Source organism: Mastacembelus armatus, chromosome 6, assembly GCF_900324485.2.
Source record: "Mastacembelus armatus chromosome 6, fMasArm1.2, whole genome shotgun sequence".
NCBI lineage: Eukaryota > Metazoa > Chordata > Actinopteri > Synbranchiformes > Mastacembelidae > Mastacembelus > Mastacembelus armatus.
The window spans coordinates 13157379-13177011 of NC_046638.1; the positions used below are offsets into that span (position 1 = coordinate 13157379).

Below are 19633 nucleotides of genomic sequence, written 5' to 3' on the forward strand. Positions count from 1 at the left end.
TCCAATTTTTTGCTGGGAGCATCAAAAAGCCTTAAGTTTGCAATTGTTTTGTTTTAACATAAAAAACAAGCAAACACCACATCTTCAATTCTCTAAATAATCAGGACACCTCTTAGTTGCTAGTTGTCAGATTTTTTGAGGCTACAGTGTAAATGTGTTTACCATGTATGGAAAAGTGCTATGGAGGCTGGAGGAAATCAAGGCCTAGCTTTTCTACATACTAAGTGCTATGTTTTTGTTTTTTTCTTTTTTATTTGATCTGATTTTATTTTTGTGCTATTGTTGATACATGATACTACAGCTTACTGCTCTGTATTACCTGTACTACATTATCTGTTTTTAATAATTAAAATATACCATAAAACTTAGTCAGAAAGCATTCAGTCGCATTTCAGTTGTGGTCTGCTTGCATAGTGTTGCTGACAAAGGCCTGGACATCAGGGAATATTTCCAGGATATATGATTGATTATGATTATGACTGTGCCCTAAAGGTCTGCCGTTCATTGAAAGGAATGTCAGTAACACTGGACAAAGAGAATTAACAGGAGAATAATAACAAGCTGTTTATTTTCAGGTTAAAATCTTTTTCCTCATCAGTCCATAACAGCAAACAAATGGATTCTACACTGTTTTCTGAAAAAAGGTCAGTGGTGAGTATATGTCAAACACAATGTGCCAAATGTATATTCATGTCTATAGTATTATAATCCCATAAACTGGGAATATGCAGCGTAATATCCATCCATCCTTTACCAATACCGGCTTAGTCCTCACAGGGATCTGCTCGAGCCGATCTCAGCCCTCTTCGGTGAAAGGCAGGGGTACACCCTGGACAGGTCTGTAGTCCATCGCAGGGCGCAGCATAATATATGACATATAATTGTAGAAATATGTGTCTGCCCGCATGAGCAAAACCTATAACCTACGAACAGCACATGACGACCTTTATCATGGAGTAAGCGTGACGCGTCCACGGACGGTGTTTGTTCTGTGTTTCTGAACTCACGCTTATTTTAAACTCATTCAAGTCAACAGGGGACATTCAACCCATCGCCGCGATCAAAGGCGGCCTCAGCAAAGCTGGCTTTAAGTGTTTCTCTTCAATCGTTTTAAGTGGAAAGGCCGCCTGTCTCCCAAACCTCTGGACTGAAAGACAGACCCGGGGCGAGGTTACAAGGTGATGCTGACCAAGATCCCCGTGGATCCACTCACATTTTTTATTGTTGTCTTCGATGTAGAGTGTGGCTACATATTATCATCATTATTATCCTCATCATCATCATCCTCATCATCATCATCATCATCATTATTAGTAGTAGTAGTAGTAGTAGTATTGCTGTTGTTGTTGGTGGCGGTGTTGTTATAAATAACAGTTAAAATAATTGTCACATTTTCATAAAACACGCTGTAAAAAAAAGCAAACACCGAATAAACTACAAGCTCTAGTTAATTCTAACTGTTTTAGTGAGGTGCTGATCAATGAGGCCACTGTGGACCCGAAGAGTCCGAAGAGCTTCACGCAGAGATGGGCTGAGGGTTGAACCTGCGCGCCCGCGCACGTGTTCTTGAGCGTATGCGTGTGTGTGTGTGCGTGTGTGTGTGTGTGTGTGTGTGTGTCTGTGTCTGTGTCTGTGTCTGTGTGTGTCTGTGTGTGTGTGTGTGTGTGTGTAGGAGTGACTTCCTTGTATAAAACCTCTCCAGAGGGCACAGACGCACAGACTCAGTGCGTGTTGTTTAGGTTAATCTGGACTTTGGGGGGAAACTTTTCCAATCATGACGTTTCCCTGCAGCTCTCTGCCGACTCATTTCTACCCAGGTTTACTGGGTCCTCCCGCGGCTCTCTCCTCGCCGCTTATCCGGTCACTCCCCCCGGGCTTCCTTGTAGAAGATCTCCTCCGATTAAACCAGCCTGTCAGCTGCACACATGGGACTTTCTCTTCTAGTAGTCCCGGGGACATGATCCCGCTCAGCCCGCGGCCGCTAGGACCTATCGTAGAGCGGTCTCCGCTTCAGCCGAGCCGCAACAGCCACGGCTCCCTGCAGACCACCTGCCCAGACTCCGGCTGCCTCAAGTTCGGCGTCAGTGCGATACTGGCACCGTCCACACGAAGCGGTGAGTGTGGATGATGGATAGTCTGTGACTGATATTAGCGCGCTACAGACAGACAGTGGTGGAAGAAGTATGCTGCTCAAATATTTCACTTCATTTTAACTAAAAATATCATTATTTAACTTATTTATTTATTATTTAACAGGTAAACTGGTAAAAAAAAATTGAAAGTCAAAGCAAATGTATATTCTGTAGAATGACACAGTTCACATTAATGTAACCTGTATAATATTCTGAGATTATACAGTAATTATGCCTGTCGATGCAATAGCCTATTGTGGTAATCACACTAATACGTTTCAAGTCTGTTAAAGTTAGAGATGAAAGTTTAAAGTCGCCTTAAATATGTCAGTAAACCCAATTTAAGAACATGAGTTAAATTGATGTTGAAAATCTGAACAAAAGTCAGGACAGTTTAGGTTTTAATTTAGTTAAGCTTCTTAAAACCTACAGACTTAAGTTCAGTGTCCAAGACTCATTATACCAAGTGGAGTTTAAGAGATAATATAAGTCCATGTAACCTAATGGAGCTGTCAGTTCTTACAGTGCACTTTCAAGGTGCAGCTGGTAAAGGTGGAGCTGATGTTAACCACCTTGGGCTATACACTATAATTTAAAGTACTTTACACACTGCTGGGTAACCTGTGAATTTTCTGTATTTTGTTTTATTCAACTGATTCTGAAAAGGAACTAAAATTAGGCTCAGTTAAATGTAGTGCAGTGAAAATACAAGATTTGTCAAGGAAATGTAATGAAGTATAAGTATAAGGTAACTCAAATAAAATCCTTAAAATTGTACTTAAATACAGTAAATGTACCTAGTCACTTTTCATAACCTTTTGAAGTAAGAATAACATCTAAAATATGTAGGTATTAATGTAGTAGGACTAATAGAATTGATTCCACTAGCATTTAAAATTAATGCTGTGTTGCCATTGCTGAAAACAGACATATAAACCAATTAAATAGTGAATAAAGAAAAATAATAAACATAACCTTAAAACCAGTCGGCCCAGTAAACTAGTAAATGGTTAATAAATTACCTTGCATTAGATTTAAAGCTAGAAGCATACTAAGGTGCATCAGATACAACTTTAAAAAAATGTTTTTTTTTCAAGCAATTTTTTTTCCCACTGTACAATTAGTACTATGTTTGTAATTAAAAGATTTAATAATGGTACTGTCTAAGAAGCTGTAAAGTTTGATTTGTGGGGTCTGTGATACACATATTTTTTTCTTCACGTTATTTCTCCTGCGGTAAAGCAGCACAGATGTGAAATCAGTTAGTGTTATTCTTCTGCTCTCTCCTGTCCTCCAGTCCAGAGTTTCCAGACTAAGTCTTCCCCTTTGCCTCTCTTTGATGGAGGCGTCCATCCTTTCATCAGAGCTACCTATTTCACAGGTAGGTGGACTCACTGGTGCCATATATTAGCATTCAGATTGTTGATTTGTAGGTGATTTGTGTGCGGTTTGAAATTAAACATCAGTGTGACCACTTTCATTTATTATATTTAGTTATCATCTTTATTGGATGCTTATCTGAGAATTTACAGCTCTCCACTTTGGTTCATGGTGTCTAATATAAGCATTGTAAATTAGACACAATTTGTTACACACTTCTATTAAATTTACCCTTTGCCTTTTATTTTTGTTAGGGGAAAAAATGAAAGGAAAATTTCAGAGAAGATACGGGGCAGGGTGTGAAAACTACTTTTTCTTCTAAAAAAATGTTGTTTCATAGAGTAACATCACCCTAATATAGCCGAGACTAAATAGAACCAATGCTATATCTTTTCACTGTACGAGGAAACATAAAAAGTGATGAAACAGAATAAGCCCCCCTGCACACAATTCTAGATATTTGCAAGTTCAGTCTATAGAGTCTGGATTTTCCGACTTCTGAAAAGGAAACGTGAAAACACCTTTTATGAGCTGGGGTTTGGAGATGTCAGCAGCCTTTTTAGGATGCAAACGCCCAGAGAGCTTGGAATCAGCTCCGTCTATTTGAAGGCCTGTGTAGGCAACACTCTGACTGCTGACATTAGCACCAGTTGTCCTAATCTACAAATTAGTCCAGTTTGTCACGCTTTAAATATATTAGTGCCGTTTGTCATGGTCTAAATGTGATGCGGGTATCTTCCCAGCTCAGGAACCCAGCACCTCTTCACGCATTTTCCCACCAAACTCCCCTGCCTGCCCACAAAGCTCCCAGCACCGTGACCAATAGTAGCCAAAACCACACACACACACACACACATACACACACACACACATTGAAGGGTTAGTTTGCAATGTTGCCCACATGGTCACGTTCACAGGTTTGAACACTGGTTTCTTTTCAGAACAACTTGATAATCACTTCTACATGTAGACAGAACATGTAATCACAGGAACTAGCAGGTGTGTAACACTGAACAGCCTTGAGCACTCTGTATCCTCTAAACCTTGACAAAGACTCTAACAGCGCTACATTATACTGACCTGTCTTTAATGGGCCTGTAATATACTGGCCTGTCAGTGGCCTTTTCCACTCAATTCTTTACAACACAATCACCTTTGTCTCTGCATTTGCAGCCTTTACAATCCCCCCTTCATGCTTCGTTCGAGGCAGTGTGAGCTGAGCTCTGGACAGCGTGCCTTATTAATATAGACTCTGTTTCCACTGCTGGACAAATTGGGTTTTTAACCATCATATATAAGGCAGAACTAGTAGAATACAGGCAGCAGAGCAAGTCTCATCTGCTGGTGGTCGAAATGAGGCCTGATGTTTTTCTGAGAATGCTAAAAACACTCAATTTTATATAATAAACATCAACTAAATGTGGCCTGAGGACATTAAAGGCATATCTTCTGTCAGTTCTCTTTTTTTGGATTTTTGGACCTGGGAATATAGGGAAAATAAATAATGCAGCTTGTGTTTATGGGGCATAAATGAAGCAGGCTGTCACACCTGTTGGCTTGTGTTTTGTCTCTCCAGCCTCGTCTGTGGTTCCTGTCCCAGGAACATTTTCATGGCCCCTGGCCCCCAGGGGGAAGCCCAGGAGAGGCATGCTGAGGCGGGCTGTGTTCTCAGACCTCCAGAGGAAGGCCCTGGAGAGAACCTTCCAGAAGCAGAAATACATCAGCAAGCCAGACAGGAAGAAACTTGCCAACAAACTGGGACTCAAAGACTCCCAGGTATACACCAGGGCTTATTTTGTCCACTTTATAAATATTTTGTGCCCTGTTATTTAGGTTGTACATTTAAAACTGGGTTTGTAAGGGTGTAAACTTTGGATTAATGATGATGTCAATGATATCGGTGCAATGTTGTGTCCTGTGAAGGTGAAGATCTGGTTTCAGAACCGCAGAATGAAATGGAGAAATTCCAAGGAGCGGGAGCTACTGTCAACAGGTGGCTGTCGCCAGCAGACCCTCCCCACTAAAACCAACCCCCACCCAGACCTCACTGATGTTGGCAGTACCTACTGCCATGGGCTGGATAGGACTGCACCCACCAGCCAGCTGGATCTTCACCACCACCATCACAACCCTGCCTCTCCATCAGAGTCCAGCAAACAGTCAGAGTCTGACAGTGAAGAAATCACAGTTTCATAGAAAATTCTAGTCAATGGAAGTAAAAATCAGAATTGTCAGCTCTGTACATAGCTGCATTTTCTGTACTTCCCCCTCAGTGCCATATTTCTGTACAGCATTGCTCGTCCACTTGTTTACTTTTATATGTAATTCAGTATATCTATATAGGGTAAAATAAGGAATACTGAACTGTTTTAGATTTATTATTTTTAGATTGAAATGTTTAATACTCTTAAATATATTACATACTTGTATTCTTTATATTTTTCTCAAATAAATCTTTGAAAGTGCCATTTCCAGCCCTACTGTCCTGCCATTAACTCTAAAAGTATTTAAGTTATATTTTAACTCCAACATATTTTGAACTGAACCAGCAGGGGCATCAAGCTCCAGTCCTTGAGGCCCACTTGTTTTCAACTAACCCCACCCTTCCAGCTTCTGATTGGCTGAACACACCTGATCAAGGTAATCAGCAATGAGTAGGGCAGGGATAGTGGGAAAACAAGCAGGACAGTGGGCATCAAGCACTGGAGCTGGACACGTTCTCTACAGGGTTAGTTGTTAGCTTAGCTATGGATTCAGTTATGTCCAGAATGAAATCTTGCCTTTCAAACCCCACTGCTGTCCTCACAGTGTCATTGTGTTCAACATACAGATTCATGGGTAAAGGAGACATGACGTCAGGTCAATGTGATCTGTACATTCACAACAACTGAACACAATAATGAGACCAGCTCCCACTATCATCTAGATAGTGGTGATAGATATACTTGGGAGATTATCTTATGTGCAGTATGCACTAGATTTCAGGTGAGTGTTCTCAATTTATATGAACAAGTGAGAAATAAAAATCAACATGACACGCAAGAAGCAATTTAGAAAATAATAGGAAAATAAACCTGGAGTTAATCTTAGAAAAGTACATTTAAAAAAAAAAAAAAAAAAAATCACTTGGATGATCTTAAGGTTCATTGTTAAAAAAAGGACTTTATTGACATTTCCCACTGTGAATTATACAAGGAAAGCTGATGAGCAATAATGTTAAGACTAGTACTGACACTTTGCATTAAAGACAAAAAACATGTTATTTGTATTATTTATTCAACATTTGACTACAGAACAGATGAAAGACAGGACCATCATCATCATCATCAGAAAAACAAGGAATTATTAAACAGCGGTTTTATTAATGCAAACTTTATTTACATGAGATTTAAAACCATAAAACAATCACAGACTTCATGCCATGCTCTTTAAGCCTACAGACACCAGAGTGAACTTCCTTCAGCTGGATAAAGAGCTGTACATATTCAACCAGAGTTTGGTCAATGCACTTTACATTGACAGCCATGTTTGGAGTCCTGTCCCACGGCTGCAGTTAAATCAGTGAAACGATGTGTTAAGGAGGACATTACATACAGTATGTACAGTCAAATGTCAGCCCACAGCACATGCTGAAACACACCTGTATACGGCTCTGCGTGGTTGGCCTTCTTGAGAGAAGCTGCTTTACTTGTTACTAGAGGGGACAGATTCTTAGTGCTGATTGGTTGAAAAGTGATGGTAGGTTGCACTAATTTATGCCATTTTTCCAGAATATCTGTACCACCAAAAGCATGCAGGTTTTAATGACTGGGAAGGAAAACTTTTGGCCTTCTTGAATTGGAGAAGGATTGAAAACCACCAACTTAAAAGTCAATGTAGAGTAAAACTGGATGTGTTTCCTAGTAACTCTCAAACAGCTAGTTAAAACAGATGAACTTTGATCAGTGTGAGCTTACAGCTGTGGCTTTTAAAGCCTCATCAGCTTGAACCCCATTGGGGTAGCAGAGAGGGGGGCTTGGTGTCACTGTGTAAATGCAGTTGAACTTTTTACAAAAATGTCTAAAATGAATAGAAAGACACTTTGCTGATGAAAGTAAGTGCTTGAGCACCAAATCTTTTTTGCAAAATGTGCCACTGAAGAAAAAAAAAAAACGAACTTGTCCTAGTAATTTGAAATGTTTACTTTTGCAAACTGATATCATGAGTGTTTGCTCATGTTGAATCACAAGGGGGTAGTCGCACTGCATTTACACTGCTACAAATCTCACTTCAGCTCAGAGCAGACCATGTCCACCTCTCAACACGGCAGCAGTGGTGTGGTGCTTCATGGTTAAGACTAGCATTTTGCTGCAACCACACGAGAAGCGCCTCATTATAGATAAGTGGTTAACAATCTTTAAATATGTACAAGAATATTGTGCTGTAGTACTAAAACAGAGGGGAGGGTTATGTTCACTACTTTATTATAGTAATACAGAGAGAAGTCTACACAGGACAATGGAGTGTGGGGGCTTCCTGACTGAAGGAGGAGGGAGGGAGGGAGGCTGTGACAGTTTGGTTTTCAATATCAAACTGTTCAGGCTAAGACTACAGCTGTGATCCTGTACACACAACATTAAGCCACTCTGTAGAATGAGCCAGGTTCAAATTTAAGCACATTTTCTGTTGCTACCTGATACAAAGGGGTGGGCTCTTGTGTCCAAGTGGTTTCTATTCCCATCTACCACAAAAAGAATATAAACAGAGGGACTTGATGAGGAGGATGTATTATTTACTACCAGATCAACTCCACTCACTTTGAAATTGGCATGAGGTGGTGCTCCTTACTGGCGGTTGCTCTTTATCCTCTCCAGACGTTTCTTCAGGTCGTCCAGGTTGGCCGCTGGTGAGGCTGAGCGGGTGTGTGCATGCGTTGGGGAGTGGGAGTGTGTGTTGTGCTCCTGCTGGTACAGCTCTCTGGACTCTTTGAGCTGAGACAATTTACTGTGGAGCATGTCGGTTGAGGAGGCCACTGGCGGCTTAGAGCTCAGCAGGGATGAGATGGATGGTCGCTGCTGAGGCTCATCCTCGCTTCCTCCAACACCTTGCTACAGGTGGAGACGGCCAGAGTGTGAGATTACATATTTTACTTTACACATATACACAGTAGCTTCAGAAAGTATTCAAACCACTTCATTTTGTGGTGTAGATTTAATTTGAAAATCAGTCCACACCTAAATCAACTAAAACCTATTTGTGACATGACTGAGACACTCCAACACTGGTCAGTTGCATCCTGATTTATTTTCCTCCAGGACATGACTGGATTCCAATGTGAATGAACTGAACTGTCTGGATATAGTTTAGAATCACACACATCTGGGTATATAAGGACCCACAAATCACATTCAGGGAGAACAAACACCAAGGTCCCTGGTGTTTGTTGCAAACCTCTGTGATGAGCTGATGTCAGGGTATAGTGTAGAAAATAGCAAGGGTATAACCGCATTTCTAAAGTCTTAACAGATCAGCTGTATCATATGTGTACTACAAAACTATACCATCAAAAGACCAGGTGGGTGCACACAAACAGAAAATGTTGTCAATAACAGATTTCAATGCAATGCAGTAGAATGAAGTGACAGTCAAGAAGGTGGTAGGTATCTGTGCGTATGTATATGTAAACTAACCCTGGAGGTGTTTTCCAGGCCTTGTCTCTGTCTGAGGATCTTGAGTCTCTCATAGTAAACAGCAGGTTTCAGCTCTTCACTGTTACTGCTCAGACTGGAGTCCACACCATGAGGGATCACTGCAAACACACAAACACCAGTGTTACTATACACTCTGGACTTCATTCGGACCAAATTATGCAGTAGGCGCTTCCAATTGTACCTGCTGAGGGTTGAATGCGAGTCTTGCCCTCTCTCTCAGACTCTATCATACGAAGGCCTCGCTCCACATAGCTCTGGAAGAACTGGGATGTATTTTTGAGGAAGGGCTCCAGGTCTGCATCTGAGTACTTCTGCTTGTACTCATACAACTCTGTCAAACCCTGAGATGGAGGGAGAGACAATTAAGTATAAAAAAAAAAAAAAAACTTCCCTTTGAATTTTATAAGTTTATACTGCATCAAATAGTACAGTAAAAATGAAAACTAAGTGTGCAGTGGAACAGACCTCTTTAGTGTTCTCCTTGGAGCCAATCTTCTTAAAGATTTCAGACAGAATGTCACTGACCTTTGCCTTTGACATTCGATCCTCCTGGGAACAAAGGACAAATTCTTATCACCAGGATTATGTATGTATACAGTACTCTTTTAGATATGATCATGAATATAGTAGCCAATGAATGTGCTTGTGGTTGTTCGGTTATGCATTGCTCACCGTGCGCAGACCAGATTTCTCATTGCCTAGGTCACTCTTTAATCCTGACAGGTTTCCAGAGTGTTTAACCACTCGCCTGAGATGGGCCTCCAGCTCTGACTCATTACGGTTGTCTATCATTGATAAGTGGTCCAGGATCTGTTTTATCAAATTAATGCAAGAAGTAGATTCCAAGTCAGTCAACAAAAAATAAATACAGTTAAAAGTAGCTGCCATTTAATAATAAAGTTGAACTGAATATGATTAAATACATTTGAAAGCGTTACCTTGGCCCCAGTGAGCTTGCAGAGCGTGTGTAACAGAGTCTTGAGGGTTCTGTGTGGAACATCATTTTTGAGCTGCTTGAGTTTCTCTTTAGGGAAAACCTTCATGAAGTTATGGACGTCTAGTAAGATCCGATCCAGGTTGATGCTGTTAATGGTCTCAGGGAGGAAGCGTATCATCCTCCACAGACACTGAACATACAAATGCAGGATAGTCAGTGTGATATGTATACAGCATTTAAAGGGACTGTGGTGTCAGGACTTATCAGGCCAGTGATCCTCCTTACCTTCATGACCAGTTCAGAGAACATGGGTGGACCAGCTGTTGTGACTAAACTGTCCTGAAGCAAAACCAGCAGAGCACTGCAGAAAAGCAAGAAAGGATAAAACAAGTGTTTAGACCCATTAGATTTATTTTTTGTCATTCTTGTCAAAGTCTGTATTATGTATTGGCAATAAGGGAACAAGGTTTGTCTGAAAGGGTCACTGAACCCTCAATTGCATTCACTTGGCTAGAGTAAAAAAAACAAAAAAAAAAACAAACAAAAAAAAAAAACAAACATCTATTCTACAATTTAAGAACTACTTACTTTAAAGTGTGCTGCCTAACTATATCCACATGTATGACCAACCATTTACACTGCAAGCTTGACAGGTGTAAGGTGGGCAGAACTAATGTAACCCTCATTAAATTAACATAACTAATATCAGGAATAAATGGTTCTAGTGTCAGACAAGCCAAAGCCAGTGGAATAACCTGAAGAATATTGGCAGCACCTGATTTTGAACCACAGCAGCAGTAACAGAAGCACCAACAGCATTCCACACCTTCAATACTGCTCTGGATTTCTCCTTGAAACAGCCATGGTTCACTAAAATCTCTTAGCATCATTATATTAAACAGTAACTATTAGAACCCTGAAATACATGACATAAATAATGTTGTGGTCCTGAGCAAATTAGAAGTAAAAATTTAATTTTGGTGTGGCTTTTTATACTAACCTGATCATATTGGTCTGGTCAGACTTCTCCAGGACTCTGATTACCAGCAGGTTGACAGATCTGATTAGCTGCTGGCCATCTTCTATGTCTTCCACTCTGCCATCCAGCATCAATGTTATCAGACCATGCATTAGGTCCTTCACTACAGCCATTGATGCCTCTCTGGCCAGGGCCTCCATGGAGAACAACTGACAAAGCACACAAGAGAACATTTATAAAAATGTTAGCATCTTCTCATCTAATGAGACACCAGTGCCCACCTTAAGGACTACTGCTTAGGTTCCTAATCAATCTCACAAATGTTGTTCCTGACAAATCACATTAATGTATGTAGTAAAGAAGCAGCAGGCAGTTACTCACGGACAGCATGTTCCCTATGATGCAGCTGTACAGTTTGATGATGTCCTTCTTGTCCAGGCGGTCATCAGCCATATGTGTACTGTTGATCAGCCTCAACTGCATGAAGGTAGCAATGAGGAACTGATCGATATGTCCTGACATAACATCTGCTTTGTCCTGCTGTCGCAACACCTCATCAATCTGCAGGGAACAAACCATGCTTTAAATCTTATTTTAAAACATCAACAATGCATATTTTTATAATAACAGTGTATCATGGCAAAGTCATTACACATTAACATAAAAGGGATCACATAATGGTAAATTTAGAAAGAGTTATGCCCCATTCTGTGACAAGGTTTAAAAAGCCACTGTACACTCCCTGCATCTATTATGTGTGGGTACAAAACCAGCATACTGGGTTGTGTTATGCAGTACCTGTGCCAGTGCCTGGATACTGGTGTTTATGTCACTACTAGCCACCTGAGAAATGACAAAGTTAATGGTGGAGGCCGTGCTGTTATGGAGGTCATCAAAGTGTGGAGAGACAGAACGTATCCTTCAAAGACAAAAATAAGCAACGTTAGCCTGGGGTTCTAATGCTCTACTTTCTATCTGAGAGGCATATGCACTTTAGTGTGTGTTACAGTTTGTGTATCTCAGGGGTTTTTACTTGGGTTCAGGGATCATGATGGGCTCCAGCAGCTCGTCCAGCTTGTGTTGGACAAGGTCTGGTAACTCGCACACTCTGCTCTGGTCCATCTCGATCATATCTAGGTCTAACTGGAACTCCTTGGGGAAGGAAGGGTGGGAGGACTCACTGTGCTGGGTGTTCTGACGGGCTTGGCTGAATGGGAGGAAGAAGAGATTGAAGGACAGATGGTGGAGATGAGAAGAGAGTGAACAGGACAATATAGCTAATCCAGTGTAAACAGTAAGTAAACACTTTGAATTACTGGCATTTATAGCTAATTTTGTCTTAAAATTTGATCATCTAAGTTTCAAATATGAACAATTTATTTTAACTAATAATACAAACTGTTTTTGTCCATAGCAAATAATGTGAACCCCTTGACTAATGACATCAACCAAAACTAACGAGGCAGGAATGAACAAACCTGCAGGCCAATTAATGAAAGCTGATAGGAGGTGTTTAGAGATACGTTGACGTGTAAACAACACTCACGCATAGTTAAGATAACTGCAAAGGCACAGCACTGATTGCTCTGAGATTAAAAAAAAAAAAAAAAAAAAAAAAAAAGGAAAACATTTTTAGAGTACTCCTTGTGGTGGTGCTTTCTTCTGTCTGACACTGATCTTCCAGCTTACATTATTCAGCAACCGTTGCTGCTTCTCACGAAGATGGACGTTTAACCAGTGTCAGACAGCCAGGTAAATCAGACAGCTACCAAGACAACACCACCATGGAAAGTTTGCAACAGTATTCATGACCAGTGTGTTTGTTTCAATGCTGGACAGTAAGAATGTACACCGGAATGTACTTCATTCAGATATTACATCTATCAATTCATCTGTCCATCCAGTCATATTACATGCGACATCTGTAAGTATTGTTTACAGGATTGTAAAGCGCATGCAAAAGCTCATTCAGTAAAGGTTTTGCACCAGAGAACAAATACAGTGTCCCTATATTTGTAGGAGGAAAGATTTTGAAGTAAGACAAGAGGAGGAGAAAAAAAACAAAAACAAAATTAATCATACTTGAAATGACAATTTGAATCTTACTATGGTGCTTTATTTACCATGTGAAAAATAGCTGAAACTCAAATGCCACAGAAGACCTTCCCGATCATTAGTCTTATGATGAATGGTGAGTGTTAGAGTGCATCTGGAGAGAACTTCTTACAGTTGCAACACAGAAAAGAGGAAAAAGTGGAGAAAGAAGTACTCACATCCTATATGTGCGATACATTATTCTGCTCCGGAAAGGAAGGCAGGCAGAGTAGAGAAAGGAGGAAATTACAAAGGAACAAAGATGAAGGGTTAAGAACAGGCAGCAGACAGGCAGTTGGTTCACTAGCCAGCCCAAGTGACATGCATGCTAAGGCTGGTTTCAACAAACACAGCGGGACAGGATTTATGTGCCAATTTTCCTTAAACATGAAATATACAGTCAGGTTTGTGTATATTGGGAAAATTACAAGTTTATGCCATCTGGCCTCTGTACACCACCACAGTGAATTTGAAATACCAAAGATGTGAGTGAAGTGCACAATTTCAATTTTAATTCAAGGGGTTTGACAAGTGTGGCATTAACCATTTAAGAATTATTTTTATACACCCATTTCCATTTTTGATGACTCGTAAATGAAGGGGCAAATGGCTGTCAAGAGGTTTAAGATCCAGGTATGGCCTGTTCCCTCATTAGTCCAGGACAAATCAAGTAGAATTAAAGATTTGGAGTGTTACCTTTGCACTGGTACACTCAACGTGAGGTCATTAGGCTGAAAAATCAAAATAAGCCCAAAGACAGACAGCAAAAACATTGGGAGTGGCCAAAAGACAGTTTGGAACATTCTTATAAAGACAGAATTAACTGGAAACCTCAGCAACATCAAATAAATTGAATTAAACATCTAGTCAAGTCAAGAACACTCTTGAGGAGGTAGGTGTCTCATTGTTAAGGCTACAGTCAAACAGCTTCGTGAAAGTAAATAGTGGCTTAACAACAAGGTGCAAACCACTGGTCACTGAAGAACAAAAAACACCAAATTAGACTTTTCCAGAAAAAAAAAAAAAAGAGAGATCTATAAACATATTGTGCAACCCTAGTCCCAACAGATATGAACCTGACTGTATATCTCAGTGAAATGCAACATGCAATGACTCCATATAAAAGGGTAAAAAAAAAGGAGAACAGGTTAGTTGCAAGCAGACCATTCTTAAATTCATGGCTCCAAGACTAAAGAGGTGACTGATTGACAAGATGAATAACGTGCTTCTGTCAAATCATGCACAACTACAAGTCATTTTGCTTTAAATTAAAATTTAAGAGATAAAACCGATATAACTCAAGAGAGTGTCTGTAAATGGGTGAGCAAATTTACAGTTGATTTCTTACATCACAGCCTAGTGTGCTCTTACCCCTTGTCTGATTGTAAAATATTTTGGTCTTTGTCATTGTGTATAGACAGGTAAGGAGCTATTCAGTCACAACTAAAAATAAGCCCTGGTGCAGGTCCAATTCATATTATTAAAGCAAATAGCCAAATTGCCTCCATTTGTTACAGAAAGAGATCTGGTTTTGAGTTCTACAAAGTAGTTTTGTATTAAGTGCTTAAAAGCCTAATTGTTTTTACATAGGTGGCTGTTGAGCAATATGCGTAAGAATATAGCGATCAATTTATATCTTTTTTTTTTTTTTTAAAACCATTCCATCCATTCCAGGCAACAGCAGCGTGATGGAACTAACTCCATATAGAAGCCAGAAACCTTTATATGACCAGGCCTGTTTAAAGGGTTAATGGGGCCACTTGGTTGTCAACACTAAAAATCACAAATTTTACCTCTTCCCAACAGGGGAAACCACCAACCATCAAGAATGCATGATTATATAGTGTCATGGCTGTACAGTCAAAAAACCTCTATGAACAGTAAATTAGTCAGAAAAATTAACATCTGATGCTGCACATAGCACTCCCCCCCCCCCCCCCCAAATCTGTGACATCACTTATGAAATTGGCATTTAAAAGGTTAAAATCCTGGAATTTTTTTAAACATTTAGTAGTTTTGGTCAGAACTGAAGTTGATTAACAGATTTATGCAAAAAGAGTTGAAAAAAATATTTATCTGATATATTTATACAAGTTATTTTAGTGGATGTTTTCATCCTAAACATAATGAAAGGGTAGTGTTTTTGAACAGTACACAAGGTTTATTAACAAGGCTGTTTTTGCTAAGAGCGACTTATAGCCTGGAAAATATGGTAAATTAATGTGTCAGTCATATGCTGAATTTTTGCTGTATATTTTATGTTGTCCAGGTAGCTAAGGTTGTCATAGCCCACAGCCCTTAATCAAACAGGACCTACTTGAGTTTATTAGGGTCTTCCTGTGCAGGCTTGCGGAGAAAGGTGGCGTTGGGGTTGGTTGGGTGTTCTCTCTGAGATCTCTCATTCGCACTCTGCTTGGCAGGAGCTGTAGGACACTTCTTGGCTGAACGCTTGATTCTCTCCTCCAGCATGCTCATATCTTTCTCTGACAACTTAAAAGCATATGGAACAGAATTACATAAAACTGCACAGAGCAATTTTTTGGGGTTGAGTCTTAAAGCATAGATCAAATAATGGAAATGGTGTGATTTCTTGCTTACATTTCCTATTAGTTTGTAGACTTGGTCACCACAGACATTGTAAACAGCCACCACAGTGTTCAAGGCAGCATTGCGGACAGATGTGTCTCTGTCACCTATGTGAACGGCAATCTCCTTCAGAGATTTAGCTGGAGTTGACTGGCATACATTCATCCCATAGCCCTCTATCAAACAACCCAACTCCTCCAGACATTCTGAGGACAGGGAGGAAACCACAACAACAATTCAGAATATGTCCAATACTATTCCGCCCGACAGATCTCTATCAACAAGGCTAATAATGGATCAGAACTGGTTTGGACAGAGATTGGTGCAGCTTTATCCAGCAAATGCACTGCATGTGGGGACATACCAGCTCTCTGTTTCGAGTTCTTGGACTTAGTTCCATCCATGAGGAAAGGGAAGACCTTGGATGCTGGGTAAACCTTACACAACATGGTTAGTATGGCCCGCACATCTTTGCGAACCACATCCTTTGGCTCTCCAACCTGAGGAGGAGGAGGAAAAGAAGCTGAGCAAAATGCTTTACGGTGGCTTATTTCATCGTTCTAAGACTGATAAGTGATCACCTTCAGTATGAGGTAGGGGACGAAGGAATTGGCCTCGTATTCAGTCAGGTGGTAGTTCTCTCTGTTCAGCATGGCAAATAACAATTTTAAATACTCCAGCACCTTCATCAGGACTGTGGTGTTAGTGTCAAAGAACCGCAGGGTGAACCACTTCAGAATAAGATCCAGACAGCCGATGGTGGCTTCACTCTCGCTTTCCAGCCTCTGTCAAAAACAAACATACAGACACATTACTACCAAAATAAGTCTACACCAGGAGGAGAAAAGAAAAAAAAAAAAAAAGAAGAATTACCAATCATTACCTCAATCATAACTCCTATCGCTTTGACATGTCTCTGAAAGTCTAAGTGAAAGAGCTCATCCTGCAGCCACTTGGCAAAGCAGGTGGACATCTGAGTTTTCAGCTGCTCCACATATTCATCTCGAGGAGTGATGAAGTTCCACTTCAAAATCTAGAGTACAGAAGAAGAGTTTAATTAAATTCCTGCATGGATTCTATGAGCTGAAGAGTCAATCATATCGAAAGGCAGCAGATGAAACTACACGGGAATCTGGCTCAAAAGTAGCTTTTCAAACTAGGGATGGGTTCAACTCCCCCCCCCCCAATCTGAATGCTTTTAAAATCTCTTACCAAAACTAATTATGAGGTTTGTTAGTTTATTTTTAGTTTAACAATTTTTTTTATTTCATAGAACACTGCAGTTGTCTAACAAAAGATATCAGATTTAAGAAGCAAGGATTTGTTAACATTTTAATTGTGATTATGAAGTACAGTAGCACACTAGCAAAACTATTACGCCTGTAGATTGACAACACAGTATAGAATATGCATGTATCCTGTAGTAGTAGTGGCAGCACAGGAAGAGATTAGAGGCCATGGGTGATGTAATTTAATCTAATGTAGACTGAATTGCCAACACTGGCCTTCAGCAAGTATGTGTTTGTACCATTTATGGTAGTGAAACTCAGAACTGCTCTGAGCTGATCATTTAAGACTACAATTGTCTGTAACACAATAACGTTAAGAAGAAAATCTAAATCCTCAAAAGTATAAGAATCAGGCAGTTTACCATGCTGGATTTTTTTAGTTAGTGCACAGTACATAATTTCTGGTGCACTGAGCCACTAGAACCATGACATGTTTTTCACACAGTGTGATACCTTCAGTTGTTTCTCCTCCTTAATCCTCTGTTCCTTAGCATTGGGAATAAGGGTGAAGATTGGCCCAGACCTATCTTCATCATCCTTCAGACCTTTGGATGCAGGCTTCTTGCCAGCTGCCCCCTGAAAGAAAAAGCAGCATAATAATGTGAGGAATAGTGAGTGCTTTGACTGTGGGTGTGTACTAATTACAGGTCATGTTCTCTCATTGTTTTTTTGCGGGATTAGAGGAAGTATGTATAGTTGATAGAAAGCAAGAGTAGAAAAAGGAGACAAAGAGACATTATGCTGAAAAGATCTCAGTGCAGGATAACATATGAACACAGTGTATAACATTAATCTGTTATCTGCCCAAACCACGAAACACAGATTGTGACAAATATACATGCATGCAGTGGAATGACCTGAAACATTAATGAATTGTGACCTCTGTGCTTCATTTGTGTAAGCATGCATACACAGCTCTGCACTCAGCACACATGTTAAAAGCTTAAACTAGATTTCACCTCACATCAGTGTCCATGTGCATCTGATTGTGAACTGCAGATTCAATGGCAGTATTAGTGATTAGAGCTAAGCATGATTAGACTAAACCAAGATCAGGCCAGATCAGGGAAGCAAAAACAGACAGAATTCCACTGTCAAGTGTCTACAGAGAAACTGACCCAGTGTACTTTAGAACTAATAGCTGGCTTTAGATAGCACCATATAGATGAAGTGTAAAGACATTTTGGAATGTGTTTCATGAGGAAACCTGTCACACATCTACCTGTTGACTGCCAGCAGCAGCCTTCCCTTTGTTGGGGGGCTTTTTACTAGCATTACTGTCCTTGTCCTTGGAGGGAGGGGGAGAGACAGGTTCCTCAGGAGGGGAGGGAGGCTGGTTAAATAGAAAATCAAATTGTGTTCACACTTTAATCATGAAATGACCAATAAAAAAACCAAAAGGTGTGCACAGCCCAAAAAAAAAAAGGGGGTGGTTGGGGCTGGGGGGCATTTACATGCCCGATCTGTATAATCACAGACAGGGCTGACAACACACATACAAATGGTGGATATGTTGATATTCACACAGGTACAGAGCTTAGGTGCCTAACTATTTACTACCACACAGTTTGTGGGCTCAGAGTGAGTGAGAAACCAAAACTGAATAAATCTTCTTAACGCATAATATTGAATTGAATGATAGACTAGACACCAATAACAAGATTTATTAGGCTACACAAGTAGCAGCCTAGTAACAGAATACCAAAACATCTGTGCCTGTGTGCCCTGTGGATCAGCTCTTCATACAGACATCAAACAGACATACCTTCTTAGCAGTTACTCCTCCTCTGACCTTCTTAACTTCAGGTTTACTGTCATATTCCTCACAAACTGGTTGAGACCTGGAGGCTACAGAGAACAGTCACAAATCTGATTTTCTTCAGCATGTAAATATACTGTATTAAGAAATCTCAGAGGAAAACATTTGACATTACACATTCACAGATTTTGTACATTTCATTTGATTTTGCTTTTTCCCCCATTTTACAGTGAAAAGACTTGAGTTATAGAGCACTTACTCAAGCACTTATCAACTGGTATTTCATTCACACACATAAGCTCAAAGACAATGAGCTACCATGCAAGGCACAAACAACAGGAGCAATCTGGGGATGACAGCCTTTCCCAAGAACACTGACATGTTAACAGGAGGAGCCAGAGGTCAAAGTGCCATGGCTTTAAGTTAAGTGAATAAAATTATTTTTGCAAATAGGAAACTGACCCAAACATCAGTTATCAGAACCCAACCTTACACATAACATACATTTATCACAAAGTAGCACAGTTGTAGATGGACTGAGGATTCTTAGTTTCAACATGAGACTATTGTTGTATTAAGTCTAATCTATCCATCCTAATGTCATACAAACCTGAAGCTGATCTGCTTGGCTCTGCAGTGGCTTTTCCCCCTCCAGTTTTGACAGGTGCAGCAGGTTTAGCTGGCATCACTGCCCTAGCCTTTTCCAGCATTGCTATCACCTGATCCTTGGAGGCAGGCTGGAAAGAAATGAGGATAAGCACATTAATTCCTGCAGACAAAACTTCTG

The 19633-nt window shown here is 40.2% G+C and overlaps 2 protein-coding genes across 3 annotated transcripts in view; one reads left to right on the forward strand and one right to left on the reverse strand.

Annotated features, from left to right (window-relative positions):
* Nucleotides 1-1774: 1774 nt before the first annotated feature.
* LOC113132585 (homeobox protein DBX1-B-like) lies at nucleotides 1775-5708 on the forward strand. Its single transcript, XM_026310797.1, has 5 exons — nucleotides 1775-2114; nucleotides 3430-3517; nucleotides 4157-4164; nucleotides 5089-5288; nucleotides 5436-5708. Exons 1-5 carry the CDS (start codon nucleotides 1775-1777, stop codon nucleotides 5706-5708), a joined length of 909 nt encoding a protein of 302 aa, XP_026166582.1.
* A 1063-nt stretch (nucleotides 5709-6771) lies between these two features.
* Nucleotides 6772-19633, reverse strand: part of ckap5 (cytoskeleton associated protein 5) — a 37083-nt gene continuing 24221 nt past the window's right edge. The window contains exons 25-44 of one of the 2 annotated variants that reach the window (XM_026310795.1): nucleotides 19457-19583; nucleotides 18853-18935; nucleotides 18310-18420; nucleotides 17541-17663; nucleotides 16682-16831; nucleotides 16380-16583; nucleotides 16163-16298; nucleotides 15811-16004; nucleotides 15530-15702; nucleotides 12152-12325; nucleotides 11917-12037; nucleotides 11500-11679; nucleotides 11140-11327; nucleotides 10425-10500; nucleotides 10141-10329; nucleotides 9875-10012; nucleotides 9668-9751; nucleotides 9384-9543; nucleotides 9182-9300; nucleotides 6772-8599 (exon numbers count right to left, since the gene is read on the reverse strand). In XM_026310795.1, the coding sequence (XP_026166580.1) occupies nucleotides 8336-8599; nucleotides 9182-9300; nucleotides 9384-9543; nucleotides 9668-9751; nucleotides 9875-10012; nucleotides 10141-10329; nucleotides 10425-10500; nucleotides 11140-11327; nucleotides 11500-11679; nucleotides 11917-12037; nucleotides 12152-12325; nucleotides 15530-15702; nucleotides 15811-16004; nucleotides 16163-16298; nucleotides 16380-16583; nucleotides 16682-16831; nucleotides 17541-17663; nucleotides 18310-18420; nucleotides 18853-18935; nucleotides 19457-19583 (2994 nt within the window). In that variant the 3' untranslated portion in view covers nucleotides 6772-8335. The remainder of the gene's footprint in view (nucleotides 8600-9181; nucleotides 9301-9383; nucleotides 9544-9667; nucleotides 9752-9874; nucleotides 10013-10140; nucleotides 10330-10424; nucleotides 10501-11139; nucleotides 11328-11499; nucleotides 11680-11916; nucleotides 12038-12151; nucleotides 12326-15529; nucleotides 15703-15810; nucleotides 16005-16162; nucleotides 16299-16379; nucleotides 16584-16681; nucleotides 16832-17540; nucleotides 17664-18309; nucleotides 18421-18852; nucleotides 18936-19456; nucleotides 19584-19633) is intronic. The other variant, XM_026310796.1, reaches the window with a different exon arrangement.

Bases quoted from the DNA above. Each gene is read 5' to 3' on its own strand.
- LOC113132585 (XM_026310797.1), top strand. From the start codon at position 1,775: ATGACGTTTCCCTGCAGCTCTCTGCCGACTCATTTCTACCCAGGTTTA. The intron at 2,115-3,429 runs GTGAGTGTGGAT...CCTGTCCTCCAG, and splicing joins GGCACCGTCCACACGAAGCG to TCCAGAGTTTCCAGACTAAG. The intron at 5,289-5,435 runs GTATACACCAGG...TGTCCTGTGAAG, and splicing joins TGGGACTCAAAGACTCCCAG to GTGAAGATCTGGTTTCAGAA.